At 34.7% G+C, this 13,469-nt stretch overlaps 2 protein-coding genes across 2 annotated transcripts; both read right to left on the bottom strand.

The window, feature by feature from the left end:
* Positions 1-343: 343 nt before the first annotated feature.
* Positions 344-2,385, bottom strand: LOC137816172 (probable pectinesterase 8). The gene is made up of 5 exons (XM_068619252.1): positions 1,958-2,385; positions 1,510-1,681; positions 1,211-1,417; positions 840-1,099; positions 344-754 (listed from the first exon to the last, which is right to left on the bottom strand). Exons 1-5 carry the CDS (start codon positions 2,347-2,349, stop codon positions 601-603), a joined length of 1,185 nt encoding a protein of 394 aa, XP_068475353.1. The 5' UTR covers positions 2,350-2,385; the 3' UTR covers positions 344-600.
* A 2,157-nt stretch (positions 2,386-4,542) lies between these two features.
* LOC137814120 (uncharacterized) lies at positions 4,543-12,891 on the bottom strand. Its single transcript, XM_068616690.1, has 9 exons — positions 11,797-12,891; positions 11,368-11,508; positions 9,704-10,084; positions 8,426-8,530; positions 7,062-7,202; positions 6,205-6,408; positions 5,915-6,007; positions 5,675-5,786; positions 4,543-4,960 (listed from the first exon to the last, which is right to left on the bottom strand). The coding sequence occupies exons 1-9, from the start codon at positions 12,271-12,273 to the stop codon at positions 4,917-4,919; spliced, it is 1,698 nt and encodes a 565-aa protein (XP_068472791.1). The 5' UTR covers positions 12,274-12,891; the 3' UTR covers positions 4,543-4,916.
* Between the last annotated feature and the right edge of the window lie 578 nt (positions 12,892-13,469).

Genomic DNA, 13,469 nt, shown 5'->3' with positions numbered 1-13,469 from the left:
CCGAATGCTCACAGAGTTAAGTTGAGAACATAACCCGTTTCACATATCTTGTCGATAGGTATCAAGTAATAAAAGCACACTTTACCATATAATCAAGTAATTAAGGCATAAAAATTGTTTATCTATTTTAACTATGGGTCAAGGAGACATTACTCATTATCACATCTCATACTCAACTCAAAAACTTTATTTATGAATATTTAATACTTACAAATCATCATTTATTATTGACTTGAACATTATAGTATCTCCTATAAGCACTCCTTTTTCAATTATGAGGATAAGAATGTCAGAAAATGTAAAACACAAAATAGAGATAGAGACAAAATACTTCAAAAACAAGTAAAAGAAACAAATAAATATTAGTTATATTTATGTCAATATTGGGAGCGACTTGAATCTACTCCCATGCAAGATTATAGATAAACTTTGTCAAACATACATAAAGAAATGAACAAGTTATCATCATATTATTCTAACATCTCCAGCTTTTAAAAGAAATAATTTTAAATATATTGAATGACTTTGTTAACACATTTTGAATTTTGACTAGATGAAGGGAAAAAGAAATAACAACAGGGATTGGAAGGGGAAGGTTGGTTATTTAGAAGTTTCCAACCATTGGTCGCCATCTATAAAAGTAGTGTTGAAGAAAGCAGAAGCTTCTGTTTCATTTAATTTCTGTACATAAGAAGCCCTCAAGTTCGTGTTAGCCCCTGAGCCCGAGCAATTATATTCTCCATAGAAGATAGTCCTGCATGCATGCATGCATGTGTTAAAATATATGGATAGTTAGCAATTATTTGAAGAGAAGAGTTTGTTGATTAGAAGAGACTCACTGGTCTCTAGAAGGGTCGTTGAAATCATTCCAACCTTCAGGAGCAATAATATCTGACATTAATGTGGAGGCAAAGACAACACGAGAATAAGGTCTCCATGCTCGACCCAACCATATTCTACCGTTTCCTCCAATTGTACAGTTCACAAATGCAAACCCTGTATTTTCATCACCTGAAACTCTACCATGAGCTGTAACAGCACCATTTATGCTCCTTTGTCCCACTGGTACGGGGTTCGCTATAGAAACTATTTGACAATTCTGAGTACATACATAACATCATTTTATCAGTATTTGTAAATTGTAATAATATCACTAAAAACAAGTAAAATTAGAATGGTTAGAGTAGTAATTGAGATGAAGATAGGGTACCTCGTAGAGGGACCTTGCATTGCCGAATATGAAGTCAATGGAGCCTTGAATGTAGCAATCTTTGAAGTAATGGCGACCCTTATCATCGTGAAGGGTGTCTTGTGCTCCAAAGAATCCACAACCCCTAAATTCAGATTGATCTCCAGATACTCTAATAGCTACAGCTTGTGCCCCAACAGCCCCAGGACTTGGCATTGGTGCTAAATTCTATTTGGAGTACAAAGTTTCTGGTGTCAGTGACATTGTAATATGTTATTTATATTTTCTTTCTTCTAGACATACAAGTAAAAATCATTCACCATGAAGCTTATGTTCTTAGCAATGAAATTGGAGGCGAAAACTTGAACAGAGCCACTATAAAATGTTCCATTCGCGGATAATGCGGTGTCATTCCATGCAATTGCAGTTGAAGTATAGCCTTGTCCTTGAAATGTAATGTTGGGTTTTGTTTTGGGCACCATAACCTTCTCACTGTCCAAAAATAAATGGCATCATAGATGAAGTTAAGATTAGTTTAAAAGTAATTATTTTCAAGGAAATAAGATATATGGTAAGTTTGTTATGCTGTCATAATTCGTATAAATTAAGCACACTTTTTTTATCAAACTTTTTCAGAGATTTTAGAAAATTAAGTGATTTGTCCTGAAAAAAGATTCCAAACATGAGTGGAGTGATTCAAATCCAATGAAACAAAACAAGGGAAGCTTAAAAAGGAGGTTTATTTGATGATGATGAGGACCAACTTACTAGTACATGCCAATGTTTATCCATATTATGGTTCTTTTGACACTAAAATCTGGAACTGCATTCACGGCTGCTTGTACTGTTGTGAAATTACAACACCCTCTTCGATCAACACAAAGATACGAAGTTGTATTGGTATTTGGAGGTGGAATTCCTGATGGAAAATCATCACAAATAGAATCAGTATTCCCACCACTAGGGTGTTTCTTGTGATGTCGGTGGAAGTTCCCTGTTAAAGGTTTTGCCAAGTATGCAGATGAAGGTGACAAGGCATTTATGAGATCCTGTGAAATTGGATTAATGAGAAACTGTGGAATTGGATTTATGAGATACAAATATGCAAAAACTGCGGCCAGAGCAACCAAAAGAGATAGGAGGTTGCTTTGGGGACCCATTTTCTGATTTTTTTGAATGCAGGAGAGGGTGTGAAAAGGGATGAGGCTGAAAATTTTGAAATCTGTATATATATGAAAATAAAATGTCAAAAAATGCACTTGAAGGGAAAGGTTTAATGGCATGTCTTATAATCTACCCTGTCCTTATTCTTTCTTGGGGAAATTTCCAACTTTCACCAAACTTTTAAGTTGGTTGGTTTTTCTTCAACCTTTTTCATGACGTTGCAGGCCAACTAAGACAGTCTTTATTATATCAGCTTATCAAATATATTTTATGAAATATGATCAAGGTCATTGCCTATATATTAATAATTTCCATACTTCAATGTTGTTATGCGTCAGTGATTGTAGTGTCATAGTGCTTAGGTCTTTCACCTCTGTGACTACTTGTACAAAAAAACTTACACTCCATCGTCCCATATTTTAAAAGCGTTACATGCACATGAATTAGAGCCTTTCATTGTATATAAGTAGGTGCAAATCTCACCTCATTGAACCGGTTTTATAGGATTGAATTATACTTAAAGTTGACTTTGTAATAAAATGGGATATAGAATACAGCCAGAGCAAAGATTATATGTATTAAGTGTATAGTTTAGAATGAGAAAGGAGAGCTGCAGTTGAACTCAATTACCTGAATGGAAGGGAGTTTAAGTATGTAATAAACTAAATGTAAATCTTGGCCTCTGTGATTTAGAAAACATATTCTGCTTCTGAGACTTGGCAGAGTTTACCTGAATGATTTACCAACAAGGACCAGCATTACGTGAGTTTGGGTATTCTTAGCCAGATCCCGGCATATTTAGACAGATTTGTAATACTTTTGGAAAAATAAAATAAACAAAATGATATTTTTTCATAAACTAAAACCAAATCATATACCTCAACTTTTTAAAAGGTTAGATGAAAGAGTTTATATAAAAGTTGAAAGTGTAATTGTTTTAACTTACGCAGATACTGAATCAACACAGTGTTCTGCATAAATAATTGAGAATGTTAAGAGTTTGACTTTAGTAAATTATGTTACCCATCGCCATCCCCTTGCATGTATGGACAAAAGATGCACAAAATTCCTACATATATATCCATTGACTTGAGTTTCCGCTGTACTTGCATTGAGTTTTAATAGCCTAATCTATTAACTTGAGATTTTCTTTTTTTCACTCTCAAGGTCTGCCGCATCAGAAAACAAGTTAGAGGAAGCTGGTTTCTTAAATGTAGAACGGATAACATTTCTCCTTCAAACTGCAGAACCACGTTTTATAATTCTTTGGCTTAGTTTTAGAAGTAAACGCCTAACAATTATTGTTTAAGAACATATCGACGGAGTTGGAGAATGTGGGCAAAAGCTGGTTTGGTGAGAATCCAAGGAAAATTTGTATTATAGTCTCTCCTGGTTTTGTTCTTCCCCACTAATTATGCATGCGCGTAGCATAAACAAGGGAGGTGTGATTAGAATTGAGGAGCCTAAAATGAAGAGAAGTAAATGATGGAAGAGTTGAGACTTTGTCCAACGGTAGTATTATCCATTAAGCAAGGTGTGTGCTGATTTACTAGGTTCAAGGTATCAGCTGTTTCGAATATACGTTACAAGGACAACTACCTATATTCTCTTCATCTCTACTTACTCTACTTCTGTTAGTTTTCCTTTCAAGATAGTTTTTTTTTTTCGGGATTCTTTCTTCTACTATACTAAGGTGTAATCAGAGTTCAGTCTTAGAACTATCTAACATATATAATTCTCATTTTTATATACTTACGCTATTCTAATTACTTCAAAACAATTCACTTCCATTATTTAACTAAATGAATGATTTTCTCATTCAATTCTACAATTCGGTAGGCCATCGAGACATTCTAGTGTTCTATAACAATCAGGCAATGAGCGATATATGAAGACCAGTTGTCCACCATACACCAACGTCTACCAAACTAACACTTCCATCTCATTGTTACACAATCCAGATCACCATATGAACTTAAACCAAAATACTGATGGAGACACAACGGGTTAAAAATTGGATCAGTTTTGTGCAATGAACCGAAGTTAAGTCACTTGTCCTACAGTATTATTAAAAAAGTGATAGAACAGGTATATAGGTCAGCGATTGAATCTGAAATCCATAATTGCAATTAGTACTAGTAAATCAGAAACGTTAACACAGTAAATTCAGAAAGCGAGAGCACCCAACAGAAATTAACGGGATGTTTAATTAAATAGAACAGGTGGAAGTTGGAAGACATGCAATGCAGTACACTAGATGTTGGCAGCTGGAATTTTTCACAAAAGGCCATTAATTTAGGCTAACAAAATATTACAGTAATTATTTTCACAAACAAAAAATATTACAATCAGATTAGCAACTATATTCTTCATTCGATTGTGTGTACCCCTGATGACACGGCATAAATAGGTTGGCACTCTAATTCACGTCATCTGATCTCAGCTACCCGTTGAGCCAATAGAAATGGCAAGAGGAATTGAAGAGGAAGTTCAAAAAGGAAGCCAGAAACCTCGTTCCTGTACCATCATTAATTGTGTCATTGATTGCACTATCTGGCAAAGATCAATCGCCTTGTAGACAATAAAGCTGACGAATGTTTCCAGAAGCTGCCACAACAGAAAACAAATTATTAGCATTATCTGCGTAGCTGCCTTTTGCCAATAATTAGAATTTAGGCAGGCAGCTCTGTACCAAACTTTATCACATCAATTGCCTTCTGACAGACAAATTTAGGACTACTTAAATCATAAATCATAATCATAAACTATCTCCTATCAGCAACTAGAGTCGAGAAAATATTCTGTACAGAATATCTGAAACCTATAAACATGAATGCATGTATGCTTAAATCATTAAATCAGGGATGGTGATTATTGCTGGATCTGCATAAATGGATGCAGGCATTACTTCAGAAAGAGAAAAATCAAATCCATTAAAAACCACGTTACTTATAGGTGCCGTTAAATTGTGTTTCGTCCAAGGCACAGGAAGACAGACCAAACGGCCAATGCAATATTAAGAAAATGGAAAATTCTGTGGTACCACAGCCCAATTGCAGTAATATTGAATGTTCCGTGACTAATGAATGAAACTCACTATTTAATTTAGTGGTTATTTGTATAAGGTTCCACAATAAAACGTACCAGCGAAATCTCCACAACAATTACCAGAGAAATCATAAACTTGGTAGAGAACTAGTCCAAGTTTCAACTTCGAGGACATAAAAAAAAAATTGCTTAAATGGGAAGACAGTGTTCATTATAAAGGTAAAAGTCACATGTGCTGAAATAAAACACAACATAAAAAAGACAGACGATTACCATATAACCAGTCCTTGAAGTACACATGGAGTGCAGATGACAATTCTCGTTTGCGACTTTCTTCTAAAGATGCTTCCCGTATGAGTTGCCTTAACTCCCCTAAATTTTTGTGCTGCAGAGAAGATACAACTTCATTAAAATGAGAACATATTTCACTTAAAATACAGCACTTTACAATTTGATTGCTATAAGTTTGGAAATCCTATCAATAATATATTAGTCAATTGACACTGCACATACATTTTTATGCTGAGATGCCATGTAAGCATCTGGTAGCGAGAATGGATTGCCTTCTGTAGTCCCAGTAGAGTCTCCTCCAAGCCAGCTCGGAATCTGTGTGCCAATAGCATGGACCAAAAACAAATATGACTAAATAAGGAAGAAATAAATATGAACCTTGAAGATTCTTCATGCCAAAAAAGATCGGAAACAAGATACCAGACAAGTATTGAAATCCATTAAATGTGACTCAATTTAAAAATAAAAATCTTAATTTTCCCTAAAAGTCAGTGTAAAAATAACATCCTTACCACAAAATTAGTGAACTGATCTGGGTCCACCTGGGTAGCAGACTCAGCTTGAACATCAGAGACACCTGCTGGGTGAGACAATGAATCATGTGGATCAACCATTCCAAATGCGAGAGGTTCATTCCATCGGTTCACTGTAGGAACAATTCCAACTTCATTCATATGCTCCTCCAGTTGGGAGTAAAAAGTATTATAGGGAGCCACCTGTTAATAATGAAAGGAAGTTCTCATGCAATCCAGGGGAGTAGAGTGAGGATAAATTATAAGAAGCTAGTACAACTAGAAGAAGCAGAAGTGTGAGCAGAAAAAGTAGACCTTTCATAATGGACCAAATAACCTTTTTTTTTAAACCCAAAACCACACTTTTGTATTCTAAAATAATGGTAAAGAAATATGCTAACAGATTTTGAAGATAAACTCCAAGGCTTTCTCTTGCAAAGAATCAAATATACTAATCTTGGAAGACTTTTATAAAACTATCCATTTCATTACTTAAAGCTTAATCACTAACCTTCTCATCTATTTCTCTGCTTTAACTAACACCTTATAAATAACATATTGGTCAGAGACTGTGTTTCCCGAGTAAATATAATTTAAAAATTAAAACACTAGTATAAATTATAACTATAATCTCTCTATAACCAAGAATTATGAGTTTTTTGGGGTGTTCGGTTATAGTCAGATAAGCTACATATGATATATAAAAATCAAATCGTTTTGTACTTCATATAGTTGCCTCCCTCCCAAATGAGACCTAAACAATATTCCAAAATTTTAAAGTTGCATTCAAATGTGACAAACACAAAATGGCAAAGCATCAGCTTCATAAATAGTGCAAAAGAAAATAAGAAGCGCACCTGCAGCTTATGGTTATCACCAAGCATAAGTGGTTGCTGATTCACCCCCAAAAAGAAAATACATTCACGGCAATTAGCAATACAAATACGTTTTGCTGCTACAATTACATGAACACGTTCACAGTGTTCTACTCTCACAGCCTGTCAAGTAAAAAATGGTGGAGATCAACTTCCTTCCTGCTATTAAGTGCCAGCTATGCTAAGCTTAAGATCAGTAAAATGTTTCTAAGTTACCAAGTCTTTCCAAACATAGACAGCTCACATGCATTTAACAAAACTAAATAATGTCATTGCCTCTTTTGAAGTACAAATTCAATTGAAAGTACTTCACTGAAAGGTTTATGCGATGCTTGAAAATCAGATTAATGTGCATACATAAGAGCAGGCAAACATCATTAATCACTATCTCACACTTCTTCTCATATACCTGGAAGTGCTTTACCAAGCACGGATTCACAGAAGTGAAGCCAAATGAGAAAAATACTCCTCGCATATTTCATGTAATGAAGAAACAGTGACAAAAGAAACTTTCCATTTAAATAAGTTTAGGCAACAATAATCATCCACTCACTCAACAAAGTTGAAGTCTAGACTTTCCCACATTTAATCTTTCTGATTTAATGCCACCTTTCCATCTTTTCACTTTATCTTTTCTGTTATATTAGCTAAAATAACCTTAACAATATGTTGGTTATAGTATTCCTTGGGAATTGATGATATTCAAACTCACATTGGAAAGAAAGATACCTTTTCTACAAAACACTTGAAGGTAAAGAAAATAAACAAACTGAATAGGTAAAAAGAATCAATTATAGTTATAGTTCGGTTCAAGCAGTTATATTTAAGAACAATTCAGTTTATAAAAACTAAATTAAAATAGCATTTAGTTCAATTTTATTTTCATATTAATACAAATTTATTTATGCAGCTCAGTTTAGTATCAATTTAGTTCAGTTCAAAAAAAATTTAACAGTCCTATATGAGAGCTTATATAAAGGTTAACTCATAGGATAAGTTTGATTTATTTTATTTTACTATGATTCATATTATTTTCTTCTCCTTTAAGTACTTTATTGGGAGGTTTATCCAAATTGGCTCTTAAGAGAAAGAACCAATTCCATTTCCCTAGTCTACTAGGACTTATAATCCTAAGGAAATATCATTCAGTTCAAGGCACGCCCACTTCACAGTTATCATATTAGTATCATCTATCGTGTAACATGTATGTCACCATACCATTTAGAATGACAAGATAATATTGCTTCCAATATTCCAGTAGAAAAACACATTCCCAATTGTTTCTTCTAGATGCATAGAATCATTATGTTCCTTCTAAAAGCAGGCACAAAGCAACTAGTTGTTACCTTGCCAACTGCTCCAATAACTATTGTTGCATCTGAACATCCATAAACAGTGGCATATCTCAATGGTGCTAGGATGTAGATGGAAGACTCGTGGCAATTAAGAACCTGTAATGACCAGACATAATTTTTACAAGCATGCCCATAGTGAAAAATTCAAGATCTCAGTTTCCAAAACTATATGAAGTAATATGCATAAGCAAACTGAGTTAGAGCAAAAAATATGTTTAACACAAGCACTCAACCTAAACTTCAAATATCAGCTATCTAGCTAGCTAGACATTTCTTTTCAAGGAAAATTGTCTCAAAAAAGCTTAAACTGTCATTAGGGATGTTCAAATTTTAACGCATCCTGAACTAACAATCAAAACCAATACAAACTGATCAGCAAGCATTGATTATCTTATCCCGTTTTTTCAAATAAGTTTATATTACCAATATCAATAGGCATATAAAGGTTTATAGGCATTTCAGTAGAACAAATGATGAAAAATTAAAAATGTCTCACTTTAAAGCTTTTCAGTGTAGGGCAACATTTGACCTACAATCAAGGACTTTGAAAATTTTCTTTGTCAAAATTCAACTGTATAATTTTAAGAACCCGAAAAGAAAAATGAAACTTTATAGAAACAAAGGAAATGGACAATTTTATTGAACTGAGGATACGAGGAAAATAACTTTAAGGTTTCTCTTTCCTTACAAACTTTCAACTTCTTTAAATGGCTTCTTTAAAGTTCTCCTCTTCTTCCCCTTATTTATCTAATTGATCCCCTCTAACTAACTACTCAGCCTGCCACTACTGATTTTTCCTTCACTTTCTTCTACTGTAAAACCAGTGCAACAATTAGAAAAGATGGTACAGGTATTTAATGCATATTAACAACCAGATCCACACAGAATATGAGAACAAAGATGTCCAACACTAGTAATTCCAAAAATTTTACGTGCATAATGTTCAGATATTAATCAGACTAGCAGTTCCAAATTTCAAACTTTTAGACAGAAAGTTATAACTGAAGTTCTTAACCATACCCAAAATCAAGCATCAGTCATTTTATTACATCAAGTAAGAATATTAAGAGCTAAATAGCTATTCATTCAGAATAATATGTTTATATGGGAAGTCATTGCACTTATTAGTCGTTATATACACACACAAAAATGAAGAGTTGAAATATTACTTAAGATCAATAGCTTCAATGATATATCAAAAATTAAAATCAAATTACAAGCAAAATAATACTTAAAAAACAAACATGTGAAAAGAAGTGTAAGACAAACCTTGACAGAAGAACCTTTAATGTCAGATGCAAGCTTCGTATATGATGATTTAGAGATCCCTTCAATGAAACTTGCACCTCTAGTACTTGTTGAGACCTTAACTGACACAGTGCTTGCATCAGTCATGGCAACATCCTGATCAGAGGCACTAGATGGGCCATTTTCCTTAGAAGAAGTTCGTTCAGAAATATATTCCAAAGTAGCCACTATATTCTGCAGAAGCCAATCATGAACTTGTGCAGCAGGAACAGGAACAGCAGGCATGTCAGGGTCTGAGTTGGCAAAAAAAGGAGAACATTGACTAAAAGAATTTCCTTCCAATCCCTTATCACCAAACTGAAATAGAAACCCGAGATGCTCGAATCTATCCATTGTTAAAACCTATCAAATAAGCAAGACAATAATAGAAGTAAGAACTAAAAGAAAAAAAAATGTAAATTTTAATCTATGGAAACATAAATCTTTCACAAAATTCCTCATACTTTGCTATCATAGTAAACAAATGCTATTAGCCTACAAAGTCGAGCTCACTAATAAAAGGGTGACAGTCTGTAAGGCTCCAAACAAACGGAATCTAGAAGGTATAGGCAACATTATTTCAGAATGCATTGCAGAGAAACTATTTCCAGGATTTGAGGCAGTAACCTTTACAATTGTAATAAGCCTCGCTGTGTTAAAGTTTAATTCAGTAGACTTTAAAAAGGAAGTCCACAGATGACTCAATATACTATTCCCCAAATGAAAAGGTCGTAGTATGATTAACTATATGATATACTGGTATGTGAAGCCTCTGAGGAGAAGAAAGAATATATTCTCAAATTAATACCATATAAGGACAAAGAAATGGCCAACAAGCCACTTGCCTTTTTTATCCCCCAAAATCAAAAGAAAAGGCTACTTGTCCGTAAAATAAAAAACAGTTTGGTCATGTTACTCTCTCTAGGCATGCATAAATCAATTTTCACTGATTATTAGCGTATATTGTCAGCACATTCATAACTCACTGAACCAAAGCTCTCACAGCAGATCACAACCCCAGCCTCATTCTTACAGACAAATAGATCGCTGATAAATTGTGTTTGAATCACAAAAATAACATGCATTATACACAAGAATTTTGACCAAATGTAGTAGCAATTGCATAATATTCTTACTTTTACATGTAAACCACCATGGCCACAATTAAATCAAATTAGAATCAGAATGAGACATACAATAAAAAGAATCATGTTTTTGCTCTCCACACTGCAAAGCTAGTGAAACGTCATAAAATCAGAGTATAAACTTGCAATCGTACTGTAAGGGGATATAAAAGGGTATCTATCTGCACCAAAATTCTTAACAGCAGATGTCTAACTGTAAGCACATTGAGTTTGGATAAAATACATGGAAAATGAGTACAGAAAGACCAATATGATTAAGCGAAAAGCAAAAAACATCATTTAACCGGAGCCAACGCTTTAGGAGCAACAGCTGTATGTGAAAAATACATACAACCAATGATGCAAAATAACTTCCATGACACTGAACTTGGTGACTTTCAGGACAGTACGCAACCTCAACAAGAATGGATCCCATATGCCAAGTCTTGTATTGGGAATGTAAGAAATAATGAACTGCGGCTAAAATCAGCAACAAAGGCAGCATACAGTAAATTAACAAACCAGAGACTCTTCGCCTTCTCCCTCTACAGGCTCTGCTAGAAGAGACATTATGTTAGCCAAGTGTTTTTGCAGATACGACAACTGATGTGCCTCTATATCAGCCTGAGAAGGCATAAACCGCCGACTGTTGCTGCGTACCAGCTGCAAAACATTCACCATCAGAATCAACACTTTCTAGCTTTTAGTATTTAATCAACAAAAGAATCACGCAAAACGAAATAGTCAGCAGCTTAATGAAGAAGTCAATAAAATAGAATCATAATGAACAAAAAAGTACCAGATACCAGCTATAAATCCAAAGTTTCAAATATGAAATTAATGAACTATTACAGGAATTCAGCAATGAATTGGTCCAGAACAGCACCTCCATGCCTAATAGCGCTAAAGAACATCAAATTACGTCACAGAGAATTGAAACGATAAATTCACCTGAAGCGGCGAGAGAGCGGACAAGAAGCCATCGAAGGCAGAAGTAGAAGGCCAGACATCGGCGACGGCGACGGAGTCCTTGTGCGTCCGCGGGAGGATTCTCTTGTAGGATTGAATGTAGAGGAACAATACCAGATCATGCACGTCGACGCCAACGGAATCGATTTCGCCGAACTTTGCGACGGTGAGAGGTTCAGAGTCGGAGTGCAGAATCGAGGCGAGGGTATCGAGGACGAGCTTGGCGTGCTCAATGGAGATCTGAAGTGAGTCGGAGATGGCCACCGAGTCGACTCGCTGGTTTGAGGATAACTGTAGAAGCTTCTGCTTCAACGGAATTAGGGTTTGCGCGGGGTCGGAGAAGATAAGTCGTGGGATTGGCAAGAGACCGTGCTCGAAGGGCTCGCGCCTTGGGTGAATCACAGTGCATGGGTCCCTCGCCAATGAAGATGAGGTGGATGGCTCCGTTGGTTCCGTCATGGCACGGCAGAGAGAAAAAACATGGGAAAACGAGACAGTGAGAGAGAGAGAAAGAGTTGCAGATCTTTGATTCGGGCACAAGAGAGAAAGAGAGAGAGAAAGAGAGAGAGAGATGCGGGAGCGTTCTAGTGGGGTTTACCTCAAGGTCGTGAGGTTACGTGGCGCATTATGATTGGCTTCCTCTGAACAGTGTCTATTGGTAAAATTCGAAAATCACATTTAAATGCATTTGTACTGGAAGATTAGTACTCGTATTTCTTTTGTAATTTTGCGGCACGGAATTTTTCATTGAGGTACAAACACTGAGAGCGAGCAGTGTAAGGAGAGCTTCCGTGGTTGCTGCAGCTACTGGATTTTGCATTTTTCTCGTTATGTAATGCCTTTTTTTCTCTTACACTTTTCCTGCTTTGTTCAATAGTCAAGAAATACAAAGCAGTATTAAATCTGTATTTCTTTTTCACCAAAATATTCACTTTCGTTTGTTCATTATCAGAATCTACAGAAAAAAAAAATATTTACAACTTTGATGATGGTACCACTTTGTTTGAAAGAAGTCTCAGCACAAAGTCGTGAAGAACAACATTGATTCAAAATTTTGTAAGGGAAATCGTGGTAGGCAGAACTTTAATTAAAAGTTGGATTAAAATTTAATTGAAGTGGTGCATAGTAACATGATTTCAATATTAAACAAAAACAACAGAAAATATATGACTTGTTAATTTTTGTTTATCAGAAAGTGCTTTTTTTATGAAAATATTTAAAATAATGTTATATTTATTTAGGATTAAGGTGATATATATGATAAAGTGTTGAATTGTATTAATTAATATTTGATAAATCATGACTTTAAAATTTGGCATGATTGATTTAATTTTGAAATGAAATTTTGAATCAATTTATTTTATGTATGTTAGATGAATAGGCAATTTAATGTACTTAAACTACATGTAAGAAATATGTTGTTGAAAAGAAAAAGTCTAAGTAAAAGAAATAAGAATGTTAGGTTGAGTGATGATATGGAATTAAAGTGGCTACATAAATGTTACAAGTGACACAATATTTTATTGTTGATATGGATAATTGCTTTTATTATGATCTTCAGTCTGATGATAAGAGCATTTTTTTTGTTTGGAACACGCTGATTTATTTCATCATGAATATGTGTAGTTATTGTTCTTTCAAATTTTGTATGTCTC

This window comes from Phaseolus vulgaris, chromosome 1, assembly GCF_000499845.2.
Source record: "Phaseolus vulgaris cultivar G19833 chromosome 1, P. vulgaris v2.0, whole genome shotgun sequence".
NCBI lineage: Eukaryota > Viridiplantae > Streptophyta > Magnoliopsida > Fabales > Fabaceae > Phaseolus > Phaseolus vulgaris.
The sequence above is the reverse complement of the archived record's forward strand: the minus strand, read 5'-3'. Positions and strand labels throughout refer to the sequence as shown.

Bases quoted from the DNA above. Each gene is read 5' to 3' on its own strand.
- LOC137816172 (XM_068619252.1), bottom strand. From the start codon at position 2,349: ATGGGTCCCCAAAGCAACCTCCTATCTCTTTTGGTTGCTCTGGCCGCA. The intron at 1,682-1,957 runs GTAAGTTGGTCC...ATTTTTGGACAG, and splicing joins ATAAACATTGGCATGTACTA to TGAGAAGGTTATGGTGCCCA. The intron at 1,100-1,210 runs GTACCCTATCTT...GTATGTACTCAG, and splicing joins ATGCAAGGTCCCTCTACGAG to AATTGTCAAATAGTTTCTAT.
- LOC137814120 (XM_068616690.1), bottom strand. From the start codon at position 12,273: ATGACGGAACCAACGGAGCCATCCACCTCATCTTCATTGGCGAGGGAC. The intron at 11,509-11,796 runs GTGAATTTATCG...AATGTTTTGCAG, and splicing joins CCGCTCTCTCGCCGCTTCAG to CTGGTACGCAGCAACAGTCG. The intron at 5,787-5,914 runs GTATGTGCAGTG...TCTTCTCTGCAG, and splicing joins TGGCATCTCAGCATAAAAAT to CACAAAAATTTAGGGGAGTT.